The sequence below is a fragment of the Nuphar pumila genome, chromosome 12, assembly GCF_984573655.1.
Source record: "Nuphar pumila chromosome 12, dmNupPumi1.hap1.1, whole genome shotgun sequence".
NCBI classification, from domain to species: Eukaryota; Viridiplantae; Streptophyta; class Magnoliopsida; order Nymphaeales; family Nymphaeaceae; genus Nuphar; species Nuphar pumila.
The window spans coordinates 37,560,440-37,582,613 of NC_143260.1; the positions used below are offsets into that span (position 1 = coordinate 37,560,440).

General features: G+C 40.9%; 1 protein-coding gene across 1 annotated transcript in view; it reads left to right on the forward strand.

The window, feature by feature from the left end:
• LOC149820729 (serine/threonine-protein kinase RUNKEL-like) overlaps window positions 1-22,174 on the forward strand; it is a 52,840-nt gene that overhangs the window by 24,936 nt on the left and 5,730 nt on the right. The window contains exons 3-6 of the mRNA XM_089983343.1: window positions 9,549-9,601; window positions 9,760-9,835; window positions 11,468-11,529; window positions 11,596-11,674. Of these exons, the coding sequence (XP_089839469.1) occupies window positions 9,549-9,601; window positions 9,760-9,835; window positions 11,468-11,529; window positions 11,596-11,674 (270 nt within the window). The remainder of the gene's footprint in view (window positions 1-9,548; window positions 9,602-9,759; window positions 9,836-11,467; window positions 11,530-11,595; window positions 11,675-22,174) is intronic.

The following is a 22,174-nucleotide window of genomic DNA, read 5'->3' on the forward strand; positions in this document are numbered from 1 at the left end:
ACGTTAGTGTACACGATTCAGATCGTGTATGTAACGCCCCAAAATCATGGATTTGAAACCTTTTATGAAAAAGGTTGAAAGCTTTGAAATCAATCATTTATCAGAGTTTAAAACAGAAGTTCAGCGGAAGATCAGGTTCAGAACAACAAGTCCCTAGACCTTGGGCACATTACAACCAAAAGCAGATTCCCCCTTGCAAACCGATTTGCAGTTCAAATATATATTTTATTGAAATGAAAAGAAGAACCACATTTTGGTAATACAGTTTTAGAAATGCAGAGTTATAATCAAAAGAGATGCTTTTAAAGAAACCTTGTACCACATCTATTAAAAGAGTCCCCAGGAGCGCAACGTTAGGAAAGGGCATTGCCTTGAATGCATCGTGTCATCATGCCATCGCAAGCTGTCTCAATCTGTTCACCACCTGCCCATGAAAATGGGTCAGTCTCACAACAAACTAGTAGGGGTGTAAAGAATAAGAAAGGGCAAAGGCTACAATAAGCAAGATAAACGCTAGCTCAAGCATGAACAAGCAAGACTAGCAAATCTAATCAAACATGCTATAGAGTAAGCAAGGCTTTAGTAAGGCAAACATCTACGTATAAGGGCAATAAGGATTATAGTGTTAAACAAGCAACTATAGCAATCCCACAGATATAATAGGTGAAGAGTAACTAACTCTATTTACCAGCCAAGCAAAGCAATTGCATAAGACAAGTATTCATAACAACACTCGTAATACATACAAGTACCATTATATAGTTCTGTCTATCGGCCCGCAGCTATGATAGGCAAACATGTAGCAGTTATATCACAACATGCAACAACTAGCATAGTGCTAGTATTATAAGTAATTGACTAGTATGAGAAGCTAGTCATTACTTAGCAGAACTGCGCAAGCAGTTTAACCAACAAGGGTAACGCCTCGACAAGCGTACCTAGCTCAACGAGTAGCATACCGAACTACCTAGCTAACAAGCAAGCAACGCACGTCACAACAAGCATATCTCATGATCCTGTGTATATGTTATATCTTGTCTCATTACTGAGCAGGCCGTTGTGGGTACGCACAAGGCAAAACGTAGAAACAACCGAGATCGATTCGGGGGTCCATTATGCTATGTATTTTATTATATCCCGAATGACTGACTGAGTCCGCTTCCTAAGGGGACGGTCTGTGACCAGAAGAGTAAATCCCCAAAGGCAAACAAAGGCCCAATGGATGCGCATCCGTACTTCTGCAGAAGTGGCCCAAAGGATTTCCCCTAACCTCCGATGACTGGGGAAGGTCGGATCTTTGCCCGAGATTGCCATATATGACTGTCCATCGGAGTTTTGTACCATCCATCCTCTCTCTTGATGAACCATCCCGAATGAGCACGATGGAGGGTTTCTTAACCACCGTCCCATTCTCATGCTTTGGTCTTTCAACTCAATCGAGCATCTTGCCTGTGAAGGCGCATGATTATTATTTAGGTGTGTTATACGCGCCATTGCGCGCTCAAGGCAACCAAACAATTCACATCCTACTCACCGCAGTACGCATCGTACCTATTCAAATGTATAATCACAATGAATGGGGTCAATCCCCAGTGAAGGTAGAAACATTACTCTTGTGATCTCAAACACATGCCATTGCATGTTCGAGGCAGACATAGACCTCTCATCCTACTCATCGTAGTACGCAACGTACCTGTTCAAAAGTAAACCACGATGAGAGGGGTACGGATCTCTCGCAGGAAATCCCAATGCTTCTACTTTACAGAAGCCCACAGTGAACTCATTCCAGTTCCAACTGATCGTGCTCAGATCCTATAGACAATCGCGAGCAATCTGCCTATTAGGCGAAATCAACATAACATGATTAGCTTAATGTGTCATCACACGTTTAGAGGTTACTATAAACCTCTCGTCCTGCTCTTCGTAGTCCAAACATATCGTACGTGACTAAGGGTACAACTACAAGAGGAGGAACATGAATCCCTCGTAAGAGATCCAACAATACCTTCACGAAGGAAGGCGCTACAAACATGGTTGAACCAGAAAGCCTAGAAACTAGGTCTCGCATCAGAAGTGAGGTAACGCCGATCTAGTGATGGCGCAAGTACCTCGCTAGGATCCCCGCCCTACTCGTGCACAGGCTCCTAAACAAGGTTATCTGAGTCGTATCGAATAGGCGAACTGAGGTTGTAACACATCTATCCCAAATACATCAATTTGGGAGGTCCGGCCGCTACCTCTGCTTTACAAGCTATACATCTTGAAAATAGGTTTGCACCTAAGACGATGTCTTTTGAGAACTGAAGTGCATAAGTGTGTGTCGTGGCTTGTAAGCCAAGTGAGACGATATACACTATGCACTCGAAGTTGCACTCAGGGGGTGCAAGCTGACAAGAGGCAAACTCATGCACATACTAATACTAAGGTAAAACAAGGGGCAAGACTCGTTGAGAGGAGCTGCACCGCGAGAGTAGAACGCTAAAGCTCCACACGAGGTATGAGATCATACCTCGATCATCGTAACACACTAGCAGGCAACTACGCAAGCAACTCGTGAGGTAGGAGATCCTATACTGACTACGCAAGTGTAAAGGACAACTCACGAGGCATGGGGTTGCACCTTGATAACGATAAGCGTAAGCAAGAAAGAAAGCATATGACAGAGATAAGAATATATGCACGAAGGGCAACTGCAAGGTAAGGACGAACATAAGCAAAAGGCAAGTGCAAGAGCAAGCACGACAGTACAAGAAAGTAAAGCACGAAGAATAAAGCGAGAAGCAAAGGCCATGGCGGGGCAATAAGTAATTGCAGGAAGTAAGGTGCAAAAACGTAAAGGAGGACCAAGCATCGTGGAGAACAAGGCAAACATAAGCAAGTAAATGCCAGGGCGCAAAGCGCGGGGCAGCAAGAAAGTAAAGTGCGAAAAAGTAAAGAGGACAAGGATCGCGAAACCGCGTCTTTGAGTTAAAAGACATGGAATGTAAAGACAGGAATAGAAAGCCTAGGCACATATAGCACGACGGCGACAGAAAGGAAAGTGCAGGAAAGTAAAGAGGACAAGGATCGCGAAACCACGTCCTTGAAGGTAAAGACATACATATATATATTATACGCTATGTCACATGGGTGCGGGTGCGGGTGCGACACGGGTGCGGCGCAATTCCAAAAAATTTGGACACGGGGACTCGGCTATATATATATTAAAAAATATATATTATAAATATATATATTTTAAATATTATAATTATATATATAACAATAAATTAACACATAAAGATTGTAATTTTAAAGCAAAAAAAAAAGCAATTCTTAACAACACAAACTTACCAAAATATAACACATAAAGAAGCTTGTGAGTGTGATAAACAACAAAACTTATCATAAATCTGCCTCATCGTCTGAATTAGAAGGAAGAACAGGATCGAGGTAGTCTATGTTGAGAGTATGTAAATTATGTTCTCCCTCCAAGTCAAAATCTTCTGGATTTACATCCCAATTCTTGGATGGTCCACAACTGCATTAAAAAATCACTATATTAGTATCTAACTTAAAACTTTGAATACAAATATTTAAATACAAACTTTGAATACAAAGAAAAAAAGTACCTATACTCTTCTTTTGTGCGACGAGAAATTAATCGTAGATTTGAGTGAACATATACCAAATCCTCTGCTCTTTTACTAGTGAGTTTGTTTCTTTTAATGTTGTGAATTTGAGCATATGTACTCCAATTTCTTTCACAACAAGATGATGTAGCAGGTTGGGATAACAACTTCATTGCAAGACGTTGCAGATTTGGTGTCTCTGATCCATATGTTGCCCACCAATTAAGGGGATCTTCCTCGTCCCTTGCCACAAGTGCTGCTAAAGAATCAAATCTCCTAGTAGAAAACTTGCCAAACTCACTATTTACAACCTTAAACATGTGAGGATCATTAAAAAGTCTTCCCAAATATATCATTCTATTTCTTGATATCTCAGGATCTTCATTTGGAGAAACACGACCAACACCTGCTGTCAACCATTTTTTTGCATAGTATTTTGGATTGAGAGAGTGTGCCATGCAATGCAAAGGTGTATTGCTTTTATCCTATCTTCTCACTAAAACTGAATGTACATGATTGTAAAATTCTGAATCATCAAGTGCAATATCTTTCTTCTCATGTTTAAAAATGATACTTTGAACTTTTTCAATCATATTGTCCCACATTTCATAAATTCTATGAAGCATGGGTACATCTCTGTCAACTTCTCTCAGCATTTCCCAAATAGGCTCTGTAAATTCAACAAAATATGTAATTTTATCCCACCAAAAATCATCACAGATGCATTTTTTGATAGCTTGAGCCTTGACATCATCATCAGTACGATAAAAATCCCAATCTTGATCAGCCACCATCATCATCAATGCATTCTTGAGTTGCTTAATTCTTTTTATCATAACAATGAGAGAAGCAAAACGAGTTTCAGCAACTTTCAGTAACTTGAGATCAGAATGCCTATTAAATATAGAAAGGGTATGATGATGGTTTACAACAAAATTTCTAATATTTCGAACATCATGCTCTATTTCCTCAATCCATAAGCACATTTCATGTGCATGTGCATCATCTTTTGATGGATTGCATATACTCTTAAGTGCCAAATTTAAACTGTGTGCTGCACAAGGAGTCCAAAAAATATGTGAATATGTATCTTCACTTGCCAAATTCATTCCTGCACGACTGCAAACTGGAGCATTGTCAGTAATGATTTGCACCACACTTTCTTCACCCACTTCTTTTATCACTTCAACAAATAATCTCTTTAAATATTCAGCATCTTTATACTCTCCAGATGCATCAACAGTCTTCAAAAAGATTGGCCCATTAAGTGAGTAAGCAATGAAGTTTATCAGTGGTCGCCTTTGTATATCAGTCCACCCATCAGAAACAATCGACACTCCATGTCGTTTCCATGCAAATTTTTGGGTCTCTAGCAAGTCTTCAATTCTATTTTTTTCCTCTGCAAGAATGACTGTTCTTAGTTTTTCTGAACTAGGAGGCACATAACCACTCAAATTGCAATTAGCCAAAGATGTAATCATATCTTTCCAGTATGAACTTCTAGCTACATTAAAAGGAATTGAGCTTGAGTAAAAGAATCGACCAATCTTTTTATCAATTTCTGCTCTTGCTATGTTTTTGAATGACGCTTGTATTGTTTTATTGCTTTCCATCTTTCTTTTCTTTAAAAGCTCTTCTTGTATATCACTAGCAGTAGGAAAAGACAAATTAATCGAATCGCTTTTCATCTCTGCAATTTTCTTCTTTTTAACTTCCTCTTGTTCTTTTTTTAATTGCTTTAACATGTCTTTGTCAACCCCAGAACATGCCCTAATTCCTTGACCACGAATATGCAAAAGATGTGCTTTCACACGCGTATAAGAACCTGTGAAAACAGTCTTACATAGATTACAATGAAACTGCACATTCCCACCACCACCACTACTAGCTTTTATCCCTTTTGTCACAAGCCTCCAAAGTGGTTGAGAAACTTCTAATTCAGGGTTAGAACTTGAACCAAATGTATTGACACTACCGCTAGAACTCGCCATTATATCTGAAAAGTGAAAACTGAAAAGAAAATAAGTAAATAAAATAAAGTTAATAAACACTACCTCTATGAATGGGAAGCACAGGGAGGGGCCGAGCCCCTCCCCTGCGAAAACAGGGAAGCATGGAGGGGCCGAGCCCCTCTTCTGCGAGCAGAGGGTGCAGGGAGGGGGGCCGAGCCTCTCCTCTATAAATGGGAAGCACAGGGAGGGGCCGAGCCCCTCCCCTACGAAAACAGGGAAGCATGGAGGGGCCGAGCCCCTCTTCTGCGAGCAGAGGGTGCAGGGAGGGGGGCTGAGCCCCTCCTCTATGAATGGGAAGCACAGGGAGGGGCCGAGCCCCTCCCCTGCGAAAACAGGGAAGCATGGAGGGGCCGAGCCCCTCTTCTGCGAGCAGAGGGTGCAGGGAGGGGGCCGAGCCCCTCCTCTATGAATGGGAAGCACAGGGAGGGGCCGAGCCCCTCCCCTGCGAAAACAGGGAAGAATGGAGGGGCCGAGCCCCTCTTCTGCGAGCAGAGGGTGCAGGGAGGGGGGCCGTGCCCCTCCTCTATGAATGGGAAGCACAGGGAGGGGCCGAGCCCCTCCCCTGCGAAAACAGGGAAGAATGGAGGGGCCGAGCCCCTCTTCTGCGAGCAGAGGGTGCAGGGAGGGGGGCCGAGCCCCTCCTCTATGAATGGGAAGCACAGGGAGGGGCCGAGCCCCTCCCCTGCGAAAACAGGGAAGAATGGAGGGGCCGAGCCCCTCTTCTGCGAGCAGAGGGTGCAGGGAGGGGGGGCGAGCCCCTCCTCTATGAATGGGAAGCACAGGGAGGGGCCGAGTCCCTCCCCTGCGAAAACAGGGAAGAATGGAGGGGCTCGGCCCCTCCCCTGCGAAAACAGGGAAGAATGGAGGGACCGAGCCCCTCTTCTGCGAGCAAAGGGTGTAGGGAGGGGGGCCGAGCCCCTCCTCTATGAATGGGAAGCACAGGGAGGGGCCGAGCCCCTCTTCTGCGAGCAGAGGGAGCCGGGAGGGGGGGCGAGCCCCTCTTCTGCGAGCAAAGGGTGCAAGGAGGGAGGCTACGAGCAGAGGGTGCAGGAGGGTCGACATACCTGACGGAGGGGGAGACGGTGGCTGCCTGTGGGTACCGTCGCCGGAGTCTGGATCGCCGGTGTGGGTGCAGGAGAAAGCTGCAGGGGCTGAGGGGGAGAGGCAAAATCGAGAGGGTAAGCCCCTCTTCCTGTCGACAAACCCCTTTTAGGGTTCGGCTGCCAAAAAAAATTGGGATCTAGGTCGGGTTTGGACCCGACCGGACCTGGATCCAAAACATAATGTAAAACTCGAAATGGACATTTTTGGACTCGGTCAAAGTTGACCGAGTCCAAAATGTCGACGGACTCGGCCTCGACTCGTTGACCGAGTCGGACTCGGCATTGACCGAGTCCGGGCCGAGTCCGAAGCCGCACCCGAGTCCGTACCCGTGTCGGGGCGTGTCGACTCGGGTGCAACAACCCTTTAGCCGAGTCCGTGTTACATAGATTATACGTATACATATATCGTCCTCTTTTAGTTATTTTTCTTATTTTAGCATTTATCAGTTCATTGTCCTTTCACGCAAAAATCCCCTACCTTAAGGGGTTGCGGGTCGTCGTACGCATGCAGCGTAGGCAAAGAAGAGCTCGAGCCACAAAGGGCGAGCTGGATCCACCGTTCAACCTGGAGATCTTAGAACGTTAGCATAAGCCGAAATATAAACAAGCAACAAGGCAGCAAGGCCTCCTTGCTCCCTGTCTCTGCTGCTATTGCCAAGCAGGGCTGAGGCCCCTGCCTCTGGCACCCCTGTCCGCAGGATGCAGAGTTTTCGCCTGTCTGCCAGGCACAAAGAAAGGCAGGGGAGGGAGCAGAAGCTCCCTGCCACAACAAGGCAGGGGGGAAACACCCCCTGTCAGAACACGAGACAGGGGCACAGCCCCCTGACGGCAGCAAGAACAAGGCAAGGGGGCAAAGCCCTTGCCAGAGAACAACAGAGATGCAGGGGTCAAGCCCCTGCTCGAAAACAAGAAAGCAGGGGGGCTTCGCCCCTTGCTGGCACAACGCAGGAGGCAGGGGGGCCTCGCCCCCTGCCGGCTCAACGCAAGAGGCAGGGGGACAGAACCCCCTGCCGTGAAGCAACAGATGGTGTAGGGGGGCTCCGCCCCCTGCAAGGGAAACAATCAAAGGCAGGGGGCCCTCGTCCCCTGCCGGCAAACAAAAGAAGACAGGGGGCGAAGCCCCCTGCCGAGAAGCAATACCAAGGCAGGGGGACCCCTCCCCCTACCGAGAACCAACAAAAGAGCAGGGGGGCTCAGTCCCCCTGCTGACCTACTGCAAAAAGGCAGGGGGGTAATCCCCTGCCGACAAGAGGCGACAGGGGGCTCAGCCCCCCCTGTCGACCAACCGCAAAAAGGCAGGGGGGTTAACCCCCTGCCAAGCAAGAGGCGACAGGGGGCTCAGCCCCCCCCTGTCGACCACCAGCAGAAAGGAAGGAGTCACAGGGGGCGGAGCCCCCTGCCAAGAAGGGCCAACGACAGGGGGCTCAGCCCCCTGTCGACCAAAAACAAAGGGAGGCAGGGGGGTTTAGCCCCCCGCCAACAAGAGGTGACGACAGGGGGCTCAGCCCCTCTGTCGATCAACCCAAAACAAAAGAGGAAGAGAGGGGGGTTATACCTCGAACGACCACGGCAACTGGAGAAGTCGCTGGTCGCCGGGGACGCTGGCTGCGAGTCGCCGACGACAGAAAGGGGAGACAGCGAAGGGGCGGTCGACGCTGCCGACTGCCAAAGACCACCCAGAGGGGAGACGAGTGGCGAATCGCCGACGCTCGGCGACTGCAGGGAGGAACGCAGGTGCTCGCGCCGTCGGGAAACCTGCCGGACCGAGGAAAAGGTTGCCGCCTGCGCTCAAAGGCCGCCGTCGGCTGAGGACGCCGGCGACGGGGAGGTCGGCAACAAAAAAAGGGGAAAAAGGGGGGTCGGCGGCGAGTCGCCGGTGCTCGAGGTCCCCGGGCGCAGCCGCTAGCCAAGCAAGGAAGTCGGCAGCGAGGATCGTCGGACTGAGAGGGGAGGCGACCGGACGGAATCGCTCGCCGGCGTCTCTGATCGCCGGCAGCAGGGTGAGGGGGGGGGAGATCAGAGCAGAGGAGAGAGAGAAGGGGCAAGGGGTTTTGCCCCTCGCCCGAGACGCCTGTGACTTTTAAAGTCACAGGCTTCTCGAACGATCGAGAAGCCGGGTCCGAGTTCGGGCTCGGGTCCAGCTCGGATCCGGGTCCGAAAAGGCGGACCGACCCTGACACGTGTCCGACACAGATTTTTTTTTTCACGGGCTTTACAGTGTAACTGGATCCAAATCCAGTGCTGTTACCCAGATCTTTCTGTAAAGCAAGGTGTCCAAGAAAGCAAGACTCCTTGATAAAAAAAAGTTCAAGGAAAGAAGAGTCACTGATCAAGGAGATAGTAGAAAACGTCCCACTGGGACTCTTGTAAATCCAAGAGGGTCACACAAGGACTCTCCAAAATCATCTCTCTTCTACTTGTACTCTTCAAGAGCCATGCTACATGACCTCTCTTGTAACCTCTATATAAAGACATCAATGGAGGGCGCCCTTCATAATTGTGAGTGTTGTGCTGGGGTTCTGTGGACGTGGGATCATTCAGATCCGAATGATATTAAATCGTGTGTTATTTGTGTTTGTGTTTTTGTGCATCTCCTTCTCCATCTCCATTGTGCTTGTTTAGGTTATTCACTTGAAATGGTTATGGTTTCACCTCTAGTTTGATTGAAATCTGCACATCATAGAACTCTTGATAGTTGTGATGCCAAGCCAAGTAGATTATGCACGATCAACTATTGTTTGTTGTGATTAGAAGGTCACTTTGTATTTTGTTCATTACGTAACATGTAGCCTTTTGTGAAACTGTTAATGCTTTTAAAAATGCAGGTAAGGATCCTTCATTCACTGGATCATGCAAATGTTCTGAAATTTTATGAATGGTAAGTTCAAAACTGAGGCTTCCAGGTCTGTTCCAGCTATACTGTTAAAATTTTCCTGTACAATCATTACAAAGTTGCAGAACCATCAGATATCTGGTCATCTTTGTTTCTTCAAATGCTTTTATTTGCGTAAATGGTTCTGTGGTTCTGTTTAACAGGTACGGAACATCTGCACATTTATGGCTGGTATTAGAATATTGTGTTGGTGGAGATCTTATGACCCTGCTAAGACAGGTAGTTATTCTCCTATTCCTATTATCACCACAGAATTCCACAGAATTAAATATTCCATCAGCAAAGTTATTTTTTTATTATACTTCCTAGGTCCATGTCATGCTTCATATTTTGCTCATGACCTTTTAATGGTCAATTTTATTTTAGCAAGGCACACAGACATGATTTATATTGCTCCTCATATTGGAAAAGAAAAGCATGCCATTTTAGTTAACTTTTATTGCTAACATTCCCATATTACTCCCTCCTTCGTCTTTTTTATTTCATGTAACTGATAACAAGAATATTTAATGTGATTTTACATTTTGTAGTGGAAAGTATATAGTTAATCTTGACTCCAATTCTGGCCAAGTGCAACAAGGTGTGGCAGCCAAACTATAATATTGTACAGCATTGTGAATATTAATTTTGGCCAAATGCATAAAATGTCTGTATCCCCTATATATGCCATATCTATGTGACATTGAGATGAATGCAATTTCATTGTCTCAGCAGTTTGTGGAAACAGGATTCAAACACATGCCACAGGGTAATTTATTTGGTTTTCAATGTAAAAGCGTGTCAACAAGAATTTGATTTCATAATTTGAATGATTGGGAATGTCAGGGATATATACCTGTTTATGTAATTCATACTTAATAGTGTTACAAGTTGACGAGTCTTGGTTAAGTTGTTTATAGTTCAAACTTGGGACCAAATCTTTTTTTAAACCACGTTTACCAAAACCCATCTTCTTCATTCATCTTTCTAGCATTTTCTAAGCATCAATAGCAGAAAGGTTAATCAAAACCACTTTTCAACTCATCATGAACTTCCACAATGTTCATAAGCATGTGATTATAACAGCTTTAAAGATATCCCATTTCCTCCTCCATCTCCTTGATTAATACTTCTGCTTTGGGCCAAACCTTAACCACCAAATCTTGTGATACTTTGAAATATCATATTTTTGAAATTTGTGAAAGAAAACCATGTCATTATTGTGATGTTATCAACTTATCATGATAGTCTGAGAAATTCAGTTTTCTGAAAGTTCAAAATTTTAAATTTTAATTTACCATTGTTTATAAATCAATCCCTGAGAATTTGCAAGAAAAAACACAATTTTCAATTCTTCTAAAAAACCCTCATTGAGATATTGTCCATGACTATCTTAGGGTCAGGCCAGTGCTGCAGCTATTTTCAAGCTTTCAAGGATCATTATGAAGAGTTGACTTAATTTGTAAGTTTTTGCTCTGATATTCAACTGACAACATCAAAACAACTAGATTTCATAAAACTTACATCCAACTCAAACGTGGCAAGTGCTACATCACATGGATATGTCCATTTTTCTGAAGTTTTCAATATGATTAGTATATAAAGGGATACGGAACAGGAGCCAAAATGGAGTATCCATGTGACATAGATGGCACATATAAGTTCCATTAATGGCAATGGGCAACTGCTGTAGTTCTGTTGGTAGATGCGGTCAAGTGCCCTTGTCTTGTGCAAAGGGCTTCTTTTTCAGTTGCTTGGCTGTTTTCAAATATCCTTTTGTAACATTCTCTTAGCTAATCATGACTTAGGTTTTCCTTTTGCTTGCCTGCCAAATGGATAAAAATCTGATCCAATTTACTATCTGGGATGTAGGATTGCCGGCTTCCAGAAGAATCTATACATGACATTGGTCGCGACCTTGTCCATGCGCTGCAGTAATGTTCACTGGCCCTAAAACTTGTTGTACTTGATAGCTATTTAATTTATGGATTTCTTTTCAGGTTCTTGCACTCAGAAGGTATCATTTACTGTGACCTGAAACCATCAAATATCCTACTAGACGAGAATGGGCGAGCCAAGGTAATCCATGTTAAGATTACTCTCTCTCTATATGTATATATGTATATATTTATATATATAATATTTATATTATATATTATATGTGTATATATATATTTATATACATATATATTCATTGTAAAGTCAACTAAAGTTGACTTTACACTAGTTGTTGGGAACCCATCCCAACTGCTAGATTCTATGTCACATGGGTGCGGAGCAATTTCAAAATTTTTGGACATGAGGACATGGCTATATATATATATATTTAAAAAAAAATATATATATAACAATAATAAGATCCGACCCCGATACCGTCTTGGATTCGGGTCCGGACCCGGACCCGACCCGAGTCCAAATTAATTTTAACAAATGGACAAAAATAGACTCGTCAAAGTTGACCGAGTCCAAAATGTAGACAGACTCGGCCCCGATGCGTTGACCGAGTCCAAACCATGTTTGACCTGTGTTCGAAGCCGCACCCGTGTCGGGGCGTGTCGACGGGGGTGCGTCGACCTTTTAGCCGAGTCCGTGTGACTTAGGCTAGATTTGTATTGGGAACTAAGCCCGACAATCTAGTTGTTGGGAACTAAGCCCAACAACTAGATTTGTGTTGGGAACTAAGCCCAACAACTAGATTTCTATTCCAATGGCTAGAGAGGACTTTCTCTCTCCTCTCTTTACCCTATCTCTTCCTCTCTTTTCTCTCTCTATATATGGGTGTGTGTGCCTATTGTGGGTGAGAGAATGATGGGTAGTTTTCGGTTCTTTTGTGTGATTTGAGTGTATTGTAGTGAAGATTAAATGTATTTCTTTTCTTTTGTATTTTTAAGGTTCATTATTAATGAAGATACATATTCATAAAGTATTGTGTTTGTTGTATTTGTTTTTTTCATTCATATGTATTGCATTTTGGCAATTGGGTTTGGGTTTTGAGTACCTTGGATTACACACCATTTCGTGACATGGTATCAGAGCCAAGGCATCATGGTTTTGGAGTCTTGTTCGTGATGGTGCTTCAAAGGAAAAAAATTTGATTTGTTGAATGACTTGGATTCAAGGCTCTCTCATTCCGGTATGTACATTGTGACTTTATGGTGTATGTTTTTGAAATAAATGTCTTTCATAAATCAATTGAAAGTAGAATTTGTAAAAGCGATTGTATCTCGACATATGGTTTTTCATAAACATAAAATATATATGTTTTATTATAGATAAGTGTATTTTGCAAAAAGTATGTGGTTTCTTAAAATCTTATATGTTTTTCATGTTTTGCAAAATACTAAATTTAATGATATGTCCTCCTTTGTATGACTCTTAATAAGTGTATTCACATGAATCTTCTTGTAATTTTTAATATCATGATATTTTGATGAATTTTAGCATGTGATATGCATGATATTTTGAATATATTATTCTAGATTCTTGTATTTCTTAATATTGTATGCTCTCCATCATCGTGTGAATGTGTTTACATTATTTTTCTTTGAATTCAAAGCATGATTCTTGATATATTGTGTGAATTTTCTATGCTTTAAACTCTTGAATGATTTTACTCATAGAGGCTATAAATTATTTAGAAATATCATGAATGTTTTATAGTCTCTCATGAGATTATTATTTACATACCCATGATGGGTCATTCCATCTATTTATATATGATTGTGTGACAACAATGTTTGACTTTAAGTTGTTGCTATATTTGAAACCATCATATTGTGCAAAATTATGTTGTAAAGGATTTATGATATAGGCCATGAGTAGCCTTTGTGATTGTTATATCAACTTATATTGGATTGCATGACCATGCTTTATTATCATGTACTTGAATGCATTCTTTATATGATGTCTTTATAAACATCCATTATATGCTCTTGATGCGTCCCTATATGTGTATATGCCTCTCTGTTAGGCCTTTTTCTTATAAAAAGCTATCACATTTTTATGTATTAAGCTCTTATGCCTCTTAGTGATTGGTGGTGCTTGGAATCTTTGTGTTTGTGCTTCGGCTACTTTGGTCCCTTAGTGGACTTATGATCTAGGGTAAGCTAGCTCCTTGGTCATTCTCTATTGTTTTTGCTATAATCTTGTTGCCTTTTCTTGCACAAGATTTATGATATATTGCCAATTGACACCTTGTTTGCATGTGATTACATCATATCCTAGAATCTTTATTGAAAATGATTTGAAATAATGTTTTTCAAGTCATTTATTATTCAAACTCACATTATTTGAAATTTATTTTCATGAGTTCTTTGTTGCCATGTTATGGCATTTGGTTGTCCATCACAAAATTTTATATGATGCATCATTTATTTTTGGCCTTGTTGTTGTTGGAACAAAGTTAGCCGTTGAGGTGAGTTTTGTGTGCACCTCAAATTAACTTATTAATTGGTAATTATCAAAGTTTATGAATGTCGTGTAGACACATGTCTTAGATCTAATTGATAATTTATTGGCCTTTGAATACATGTTGGCTTTGTTTGAGCCAGAGATGTTCGTTGGGGTGAGTTGTGTGCACCTCGTTTTTTTGTCAGTTTAAATTGTTGGCTTATAGTTTCGCTTAAACTGACAATTGTTTGATCTCTGGTTCTATGAGTGTGTTGTATCACTCATTTATTTATTTGGCCATTATTATTATGTTGGATGCTCATAATTATGTTTATCTATGATGGCTATCTATTTTTGAAACCATGGTGTTTTGAGAGATTGTTAAAATTGATATTCTTATTCTTTTTGGTGACATTAGTTTGTTTTTATTACAAGCTCTCTTACCTTGTATGTTCTTCTCCTATTACGCTTCTTTTCTAAGTGTCATTATATGTGAACAAGAGTTGTTTATTCACACTTTTATGTGTTTTCTTTAGCCTATAAGTGGTATTGTGATTATATTTTTGTTCTAGTAGCTGATACACTTATTTTGAGTGTCATATATATAGGCAAGAGATGTTGTTGTCAATATGGTGAGTTATGTGCACCCGTTGATTATTCACACTTTTTGTGTGTTTGTTTAGCCTATAAGTGAGATTGTGTTATACTCTTGCTCTAGTAGCTGATACACTTATTTTGAGTGTCATTATATGTAGACAAGAGATGTTTTCAATGTTGTGAGTTATGTGCACCCGTTGATTATTCACACTTTTTGTGTGTTTGTTTAGCCCATAAGTGATATTGTGATTATACTCTTGTTCTAGTAGCTGATACACTTGCTTTTTGAGGTTTGAAGATCTAGTGAGGTCATTGCTTGTGGTGGTTGAACTATTGTTGAAATTTGCAAATATCATTCATTGTGTTATGTGGGATTTTTAAATCTCTGCATAAAATTTCTAAATTTTTACTACTTATTTGTCCTTGTATGAGAAATGGTTATTGAATTTTTTTATGCATTTTGCATTAAATATGCTTTAATTGTATGATTAAGGATACTTTAAATTTGTTTCATGATTGGCTGCCTTACGTGTCTTTCATATATATTGATATTCACAAACTATCATTTCTTGATATTTGTGGGATTTTAAATCTCTTCATATTTTCTGTAAGGTATTGTCTTTTGAAAGTTTTTCATTGTTATCTCTTAAAATTGGTTCATAAGCTATGTCACATGGGTGCGGGTGCGGGTGCGGGTGCGGGTGCGATACGGGTGCGGCGTAATTTCAAAAATTTTGGACACGGGGACTCGGCTATATATATATTAAAAAATAAAAATAAAAAAATATATATATATATACATATATATATATATATACATATATATATATATATATATATATATATATATATATATATATAAGACTCGGTCAAAGTTGTGCCCATTAGGGGACAGGTGATGAGTTGTGAAGGCATTCTGTACACTTTTTTCATACAAGAATAATTCACTTTTGGGCACTTTCTTCATACACTGTAATAATTCACTTTCTTCGTACAGGAAAAAACCATAAAAACTTGAGTTGTGCCCATTCTGTACTTAAAACTTGAAAGTGTACAGGTTTTTTAGTTGTGATGGATTTTTTTCCTTACAGCTGTAGCCCAGAAAATAAAAAAAAAATTTCAAAAAAAAAAAATTTCCAAAAAATGGACCAAAATGACACTGGGTGCGTTGACCACACCCAGGGTCGGGTTGACCGAGTCCGAGCCGCACCCGTGTCCGCACCCGTGTCCGCACCCGTGTCGGTGCGTGTCGACGCGGGTGCGGCGACCTTGGAGCCGAGTCCGTGTGACATAGTTCATAAGTGACTTTTTTATTGATTCTAAACTATTGCATGATTCATTCATATATGCATTAGTTGTGTGGCTAATATTGCTTATAAAATGTAATAGTTAATTGATCCATGATTATTTGAATATTCTTAAATCCTTATTAAATGACTTGAATAATTTCTTATATCTTTCAACATGTAAAAATGACTGGTTCTTGAAAGAAAATCTACCTATGAGTAATTTACTCTCCTTTGTGGGAATTTGGGATTTAAACTCTTTTGTGAGTTATTTCTTCATGGTATTGATGTTGGTTGAAAATCCATGCCTTTTATGTATTAATGTGCTTTTCGTGATAGATATATGAGTATTGACTTTGAATAATGCATGTTTTCATGAATTTTTAAAGTAATTAATGATTTATGAGCTTGTCTTTGAGATATTTTATGTATGAATTTCTCTTTTTGATAATATGCAATTATGTTCTCTTATGAATTAAGAACTATGATTTCTTAAAATTATATATTGAAGTGAGTCTCTCAATGACTATTGTGTTTGAAAAATTAATGATTTTTCAAAATAATATTTAAAAATGTTAAATTGTCTTATTAAATATGTTTGATATATTGTATTTTTGGTGTGTTTGACCATCTTCTCTCTATAATATATAACTGATATAGTTTATTTTTGAAATCTTTTATGTTTTATGATATATATGTGTATAGTTGGGATGTAGTTCACAAATATTGATGATATTGAAGATCCTAAAGACCCTTTGTATAATAGAGCATATAATTGAAGATCAAGAGCATCCTTTACGGAAGCAACTAATGGAAGACTTTGATGAAGTCAATGAAGACATTTTATGTAATGGGTTCGCCCTTTGTAATTGCTAACTCATGGCGAGTCACCGTAAGTTTGAGGGGGGGTGTTAAGATTACTCTATCCTTTTTGTATGTATATAATATATTATATATATATGTATATATATATTTATATACATATATATTCATTGTATATTGGGAACTCAGCCCAACAACTAGATTTGTGTTGGGAACTAAGCCCAACAACTAGATTTGTGTTGGGAACTAAGCCCAACAATCTAGTTGTTGGAAACTCAGCCCATCAACTAAATTTGTGTTGGGAACTAAGCCCAACAACTAGATTTCTAGTCCAATGGCTAGAGAGGACTTTCTCTCTCCTCTCTTTACTCTATCTCTTCCTCTCTTTTCTCTCTCTATATATGGGGTGGGGTGTGTATATTGTATTGAAGATTAAATGTATTTCTTTTCTTTTGCATTTTTAAGGTTCATTATTAACGAAGATACATATTCATAAAGTCTTGTGTTGTATTTATTTTTTCATTCATATGTGTAGACAAGGGCAGCCACCTGTAGAGAGAGAGAGAGAGAGAGAGAGAGAGAGAGAGAGAGAGAGAGAGAGAGAGACGGCTGCACAGAAAACTCAATGACATTAACTTGATTAGGGCTTCTCTCTATATTAAATAGAGAGAGACAAAAAAAAAGAAATTACATCTAAATCCTTATAAGAGTAAAATTTCAAAAAGACTCTAATATAAGAGTACTTAACATAAAACCACCTATTCTCAACACTCCCCCTCAAGCTGGAGCATAGATATCAATCATGCTCAGCTTGTCACAACATTTGGAGAAATTTGGCCTAGCAAGAGGCTTTGTAAACATATCTGCAACTTGGTCTTCCGACTTTAGGTATTTTGTAGTGATATGCCCAGCTTGAATCATATCTCTTACATAGTGACAATCAACCTCAATGTGCTTTGTTCTCTCATGAAAGACAGGATTGTTTGCTATATATGTTGCCGCTTTGTTATCACACATCATGGTCATTGGAGAGGAAACCTTCACCTGAAGATCATGAAGAACAGTGCGAACCCATATCAATTCAGCAGCTGTTTGGGCCATAGCCCGATATTCTGATTCTGCACTTGACCTGGAAACCACATTTTGTTTCTTACTTCTCCATGAAATCAAGTTGTCTCCCAAAAACGCACAAAATCCTGTGGTAGACTTTCTATCTACTACAGATCCAGCATAGTCAGCATCAAAATAGGCTACTATCTCCAGAGTTCCACCTTTCCTGAACAATAACCCCTTTCCAGGAGAAGATTTTAGATATCTGAGAATCATTATGGCTGCATTCCAGTGTACCTCAGTTGGTTTTTCCATAAACTGGCTAACTTTGCTTACTGCTAAAGCAATATCTGGTCTAGTAACAATTACATATAATAACTTTCCTACTAGGGAGCGATAGCTTTTGCTATCAACTGGTTTTGACCCTTCTTCAAACAATTGAACTTTATGGTCCATGGGAATATTTGCTGGTTTAGCTCCCAACATGCCCGTTTCCTTTAATAAGTCAAGAACATACTTCCGTTGAGACAAAACCATCCCTTCACGGCTTCTAGCGACTTCTATACCCAGAAAATACCTGAGTGACCCAAGGTCTTTTGTAACAAAGTGTTTTTGAAGATGAGCCTTTGTGGCTTCAATAGCTTTCACATCATCTCCTGTAAGAATGATGTCATCCACATATACCACCATAACAACTATGCCAGAACTAGTTTTCTTTATAAAAAGTGTATGATCTGCTGTTGATCTATTAAAGCCAAATCTGGACATCACGTCAAACAACTTTTGAAACCATGCACGAGGACTTTGTTTCAAGCCATAAATCGCCTTTCTCAATCTGCACACCTTCTTACACTCCCCCTCAACCTCGAAACCTGGAGGTTGTTGCATGTAAACGGTCTCAGATAGATCCCCATATAGAAATGCATTTTTCACATCTAATTGACACAAGTTCCAACCATGCTAAACAACTACTGAGAGAACAAGACGGATGGTACCCATCCGTGCAACAGGAGAAAAAGTTTCAAAGAAGTCAATTCCATATGTCTGAGTATACCCTTTCGCGACTAATCTGGCCTTGTACCTTTCAATAGAACCATCAGATTTGTACTTTATTGTATATACCCATTTACATCCAACAATGTCAGCATTTGCTGGAGAATCAACTAGATCCCAGGTATGCTGAGATACTAAAGCTGTCATTTCTTCTTGCATAGCCAACTTCCAACGAGTATCAAGTTTTGCCTGTTGATAGTTCAGAGGAATAGTTTCAGCAGATAAGGCTGAGATAAACGACTTCATCTGATGTCCAATTCTGGCATGGGAGACAAAGTGAGATATCGGATATAAGGTACATTGTCTTGTCCCCTTTCGTAGAGCAATAGGCCTGTTATCATCATCCTGAAGATCACAATTGTCAGTAGAACTTACCTTAGGAGAAGAAGAAGATGAAGGCTCTTGCGGAAGTGGAGCTCTACGCACATATACCAATGGTGGATTATTAAATCTGGAAGAGGATGAAGTTTGGTTTGGTAATGAGGGCACAGATTCCAAAGGAAAAGGAGGTATAGGTAATGGAAAAGACTCAGTTGGACCAACCTGCAGCGGGAAACCGGAAATGGAGTAATATGGAGAGGATTCCAGGAAAGATACATCCGCACTGACATACTCTCGGCGAGAAGTAGGATCATAACATCGATAGCCCTTTTGATTTTTGGGATAACCGCTAAATATGCATTTTGTAGCTTGAGCAGCTAATTTATCACGGTCAGGGCCAAGTTTGTGCACAAAACAAACACATCCAAATATTTTTGGTGATAAAGGAAAAAGTGGAGCATTAGGTTTGAGGATATGTAATGGAATTTGATCACCCACAGAAGACGAAGGCATGCGGTTGATCAGATAGCAAGCAGTGGTAATCGCATCACCCCAGTATAACGCAGGAACATTAGATTGAATCATAATGGTCCTGACAACATCAAGGAGGTGCCGATGTTTTCGCTCAGCCACCCCATTTTGTTGAGATGAATAGGCACAGGAAGTTTGTGGTTGGATGCCATGATCTTGGTAAAATTGTAACAGACCTTTTGATTTAAACTCGAGAGCATTATCAGTGCGAACAATCTTGACAATAGATTCAAACTGAGTTTTTATTTCAAGAATTAGGGATTTGATAAGACTTGGAACTTCAGATCGTTCTTTTATTAAAAAAACCCATGATAACTTAGAGAAATCATCAACAATAACAAGATAATAACGACACTGAGTCCTAGTAGGAATCTTACTAGGACCCCATACATCTGCATGAAGAAGTTCAAACAATTTATTACTAGACTGACTCTGACTAGAAGGGAACGAACTTCGATGATGCTTGCCCAACTGACATGCTTCACACTGAAATGATGTGGTGGAAGGAATCTGAGGAAAGACCGACCGAAGTTTTGACAATGAAGGATGACCAAGACGACGATGCCACTGAACAGGACTGAGTGAATGTTCCACTACAGCATTAACAGAACCCATTGGATGATGTAGGTAGTAAATTCCATTTTCTTCATAGCCTCCACCAATCTTCTTTCCCGTCATCAAATCCTGAAAATGACAACCCATTTGATCAAAAATCACTCTACAGTTTTTTTCTTTTATAAGGCAACTAACAGAGAGTAAACTTTGAGGAAAGTTTGGGGCATGAAGAACATTATTCAACTGTAATGAGGAGGATATAGAAATATTTCCCTGACCAGCAACCGGGGAGGAGCTCCCATCGGCTAAGGAGACTCCAAGCTGAGCCTTAACATCCTTAAGATCTGAAAAAACATGTGAATTTCCACACAAATGTCTGGAAGCACCAGAGTCAATAACCCACTTACTATCAGTCGGATGAAGATGATTTCCGGTTGAATATGCAACACCAGCTACAGGAGGTCGAAGAGCTATCAGCTCATCATATTCTGCACGACTAAGGGTGATACTACTTTCATTTTCAGCGATATTCTCTTGTACATTTGTTGCCTCGAGAGTAGTCACATTTGCTTTAGGAGTATATGACTTTGATGAAGAAGATGTTGGCCGACCATGCTTATCCCAGCAACGATCTTCTAAATGTCCAGATTTTCCACAGAATGTACATTGAAGCTTTCCTCTGCCTCCCATACCACGTCCACGTCCTCGTCCTCTGATATTCTGAATATTTCCACGCCCATAACTAGATGGGACAACAAGAGCAGATGACTGAGTTATAGGCTGAGACTGTGGCAGAGAGATCGCAAGTCTACTCAGACGATTATAAGCATCAGCAAGAGTGGGAACATCTGATCCAGTCAACATTTGAACTTTTGCAACAGAAAAATCTGAAGAAAGCCCTGTAAGAAAACGAGCAACCATGGTTTGTTCTTGATGATCCTTTTGCTTCGAGCAACAAAGAGGCCTGTGAGCATTAAGTCTTTCAAACGCAGCTTTGACAGAAGCATAATACTGGGCCAAGGTCTGATTTCCCTGTTGTAAATTATATATTTCTTGTTCGACTTGCAGGATACGACTCACATTCGTTTCTTGTGAGTATGTATCACGAAGATTGTCCCACATCAGTTTTGCTGAATTATAGTAGATCAATCCATCTGCAATATGGGGTTCAACACTATTCATGATCCATGACATAACTATGTCATTATCTTCATCCCAAGTAACATATTTTCCCAACTTTTCAGTGGGTTCGCCTTCCAACAAAATGTGTTTTCGACGATGTCCAGATACCGACATCATAAAAGTTCTGGACCACCTGGCATAGTTGGTTTCATTCAACCTAACAGAAGAGCCATACGCGAAGGGGTTAGCAAACGCCTTATACTCCCCAATCTGTTCCATTTTCGAATCATATTTCGAACTTTCAGCCATACTGTTCTCTAGAACAACAAGTATTTAAGTAGAGTTTTCCACCACTATAAGGAAGCAGCCCTACTGTTTCCACAAAACAGTCCACAACCAGCAGGTAATCACTCATGCTGCTTCCACGACAAATGTATAGCTGAAACTAATACAGCACGAAACACAACTCACCCCAGCAGGGAGTTAAGACCATTGCTGCACCCAAACACACCACGACCAACAATACTATTCAGTTGCAAAGCATACGAATACGACAACTGTTGTTTCCAAAACATATAGAGCATAACTGACAATCAGTCTTCAAACAATTAAATAGATCAATCATATCTCGATGACACGCAGCAAAAAAAAACAGAATCACGGTAGTCACGCAATCAGCACAGAAAAATATGACACTCTCGGCTGGCACGCAATATCACAAACACTTGCTGCGTGGCAGGAACAGCCCGGAACAGCCAACAACTCTCGGCTGCGATACAGCAGCACAGAAGCCTGCTGCGTTACCCAAATAGCAGCACGTCAATCACAGCATGCACGCATCAGCAGGAACTCA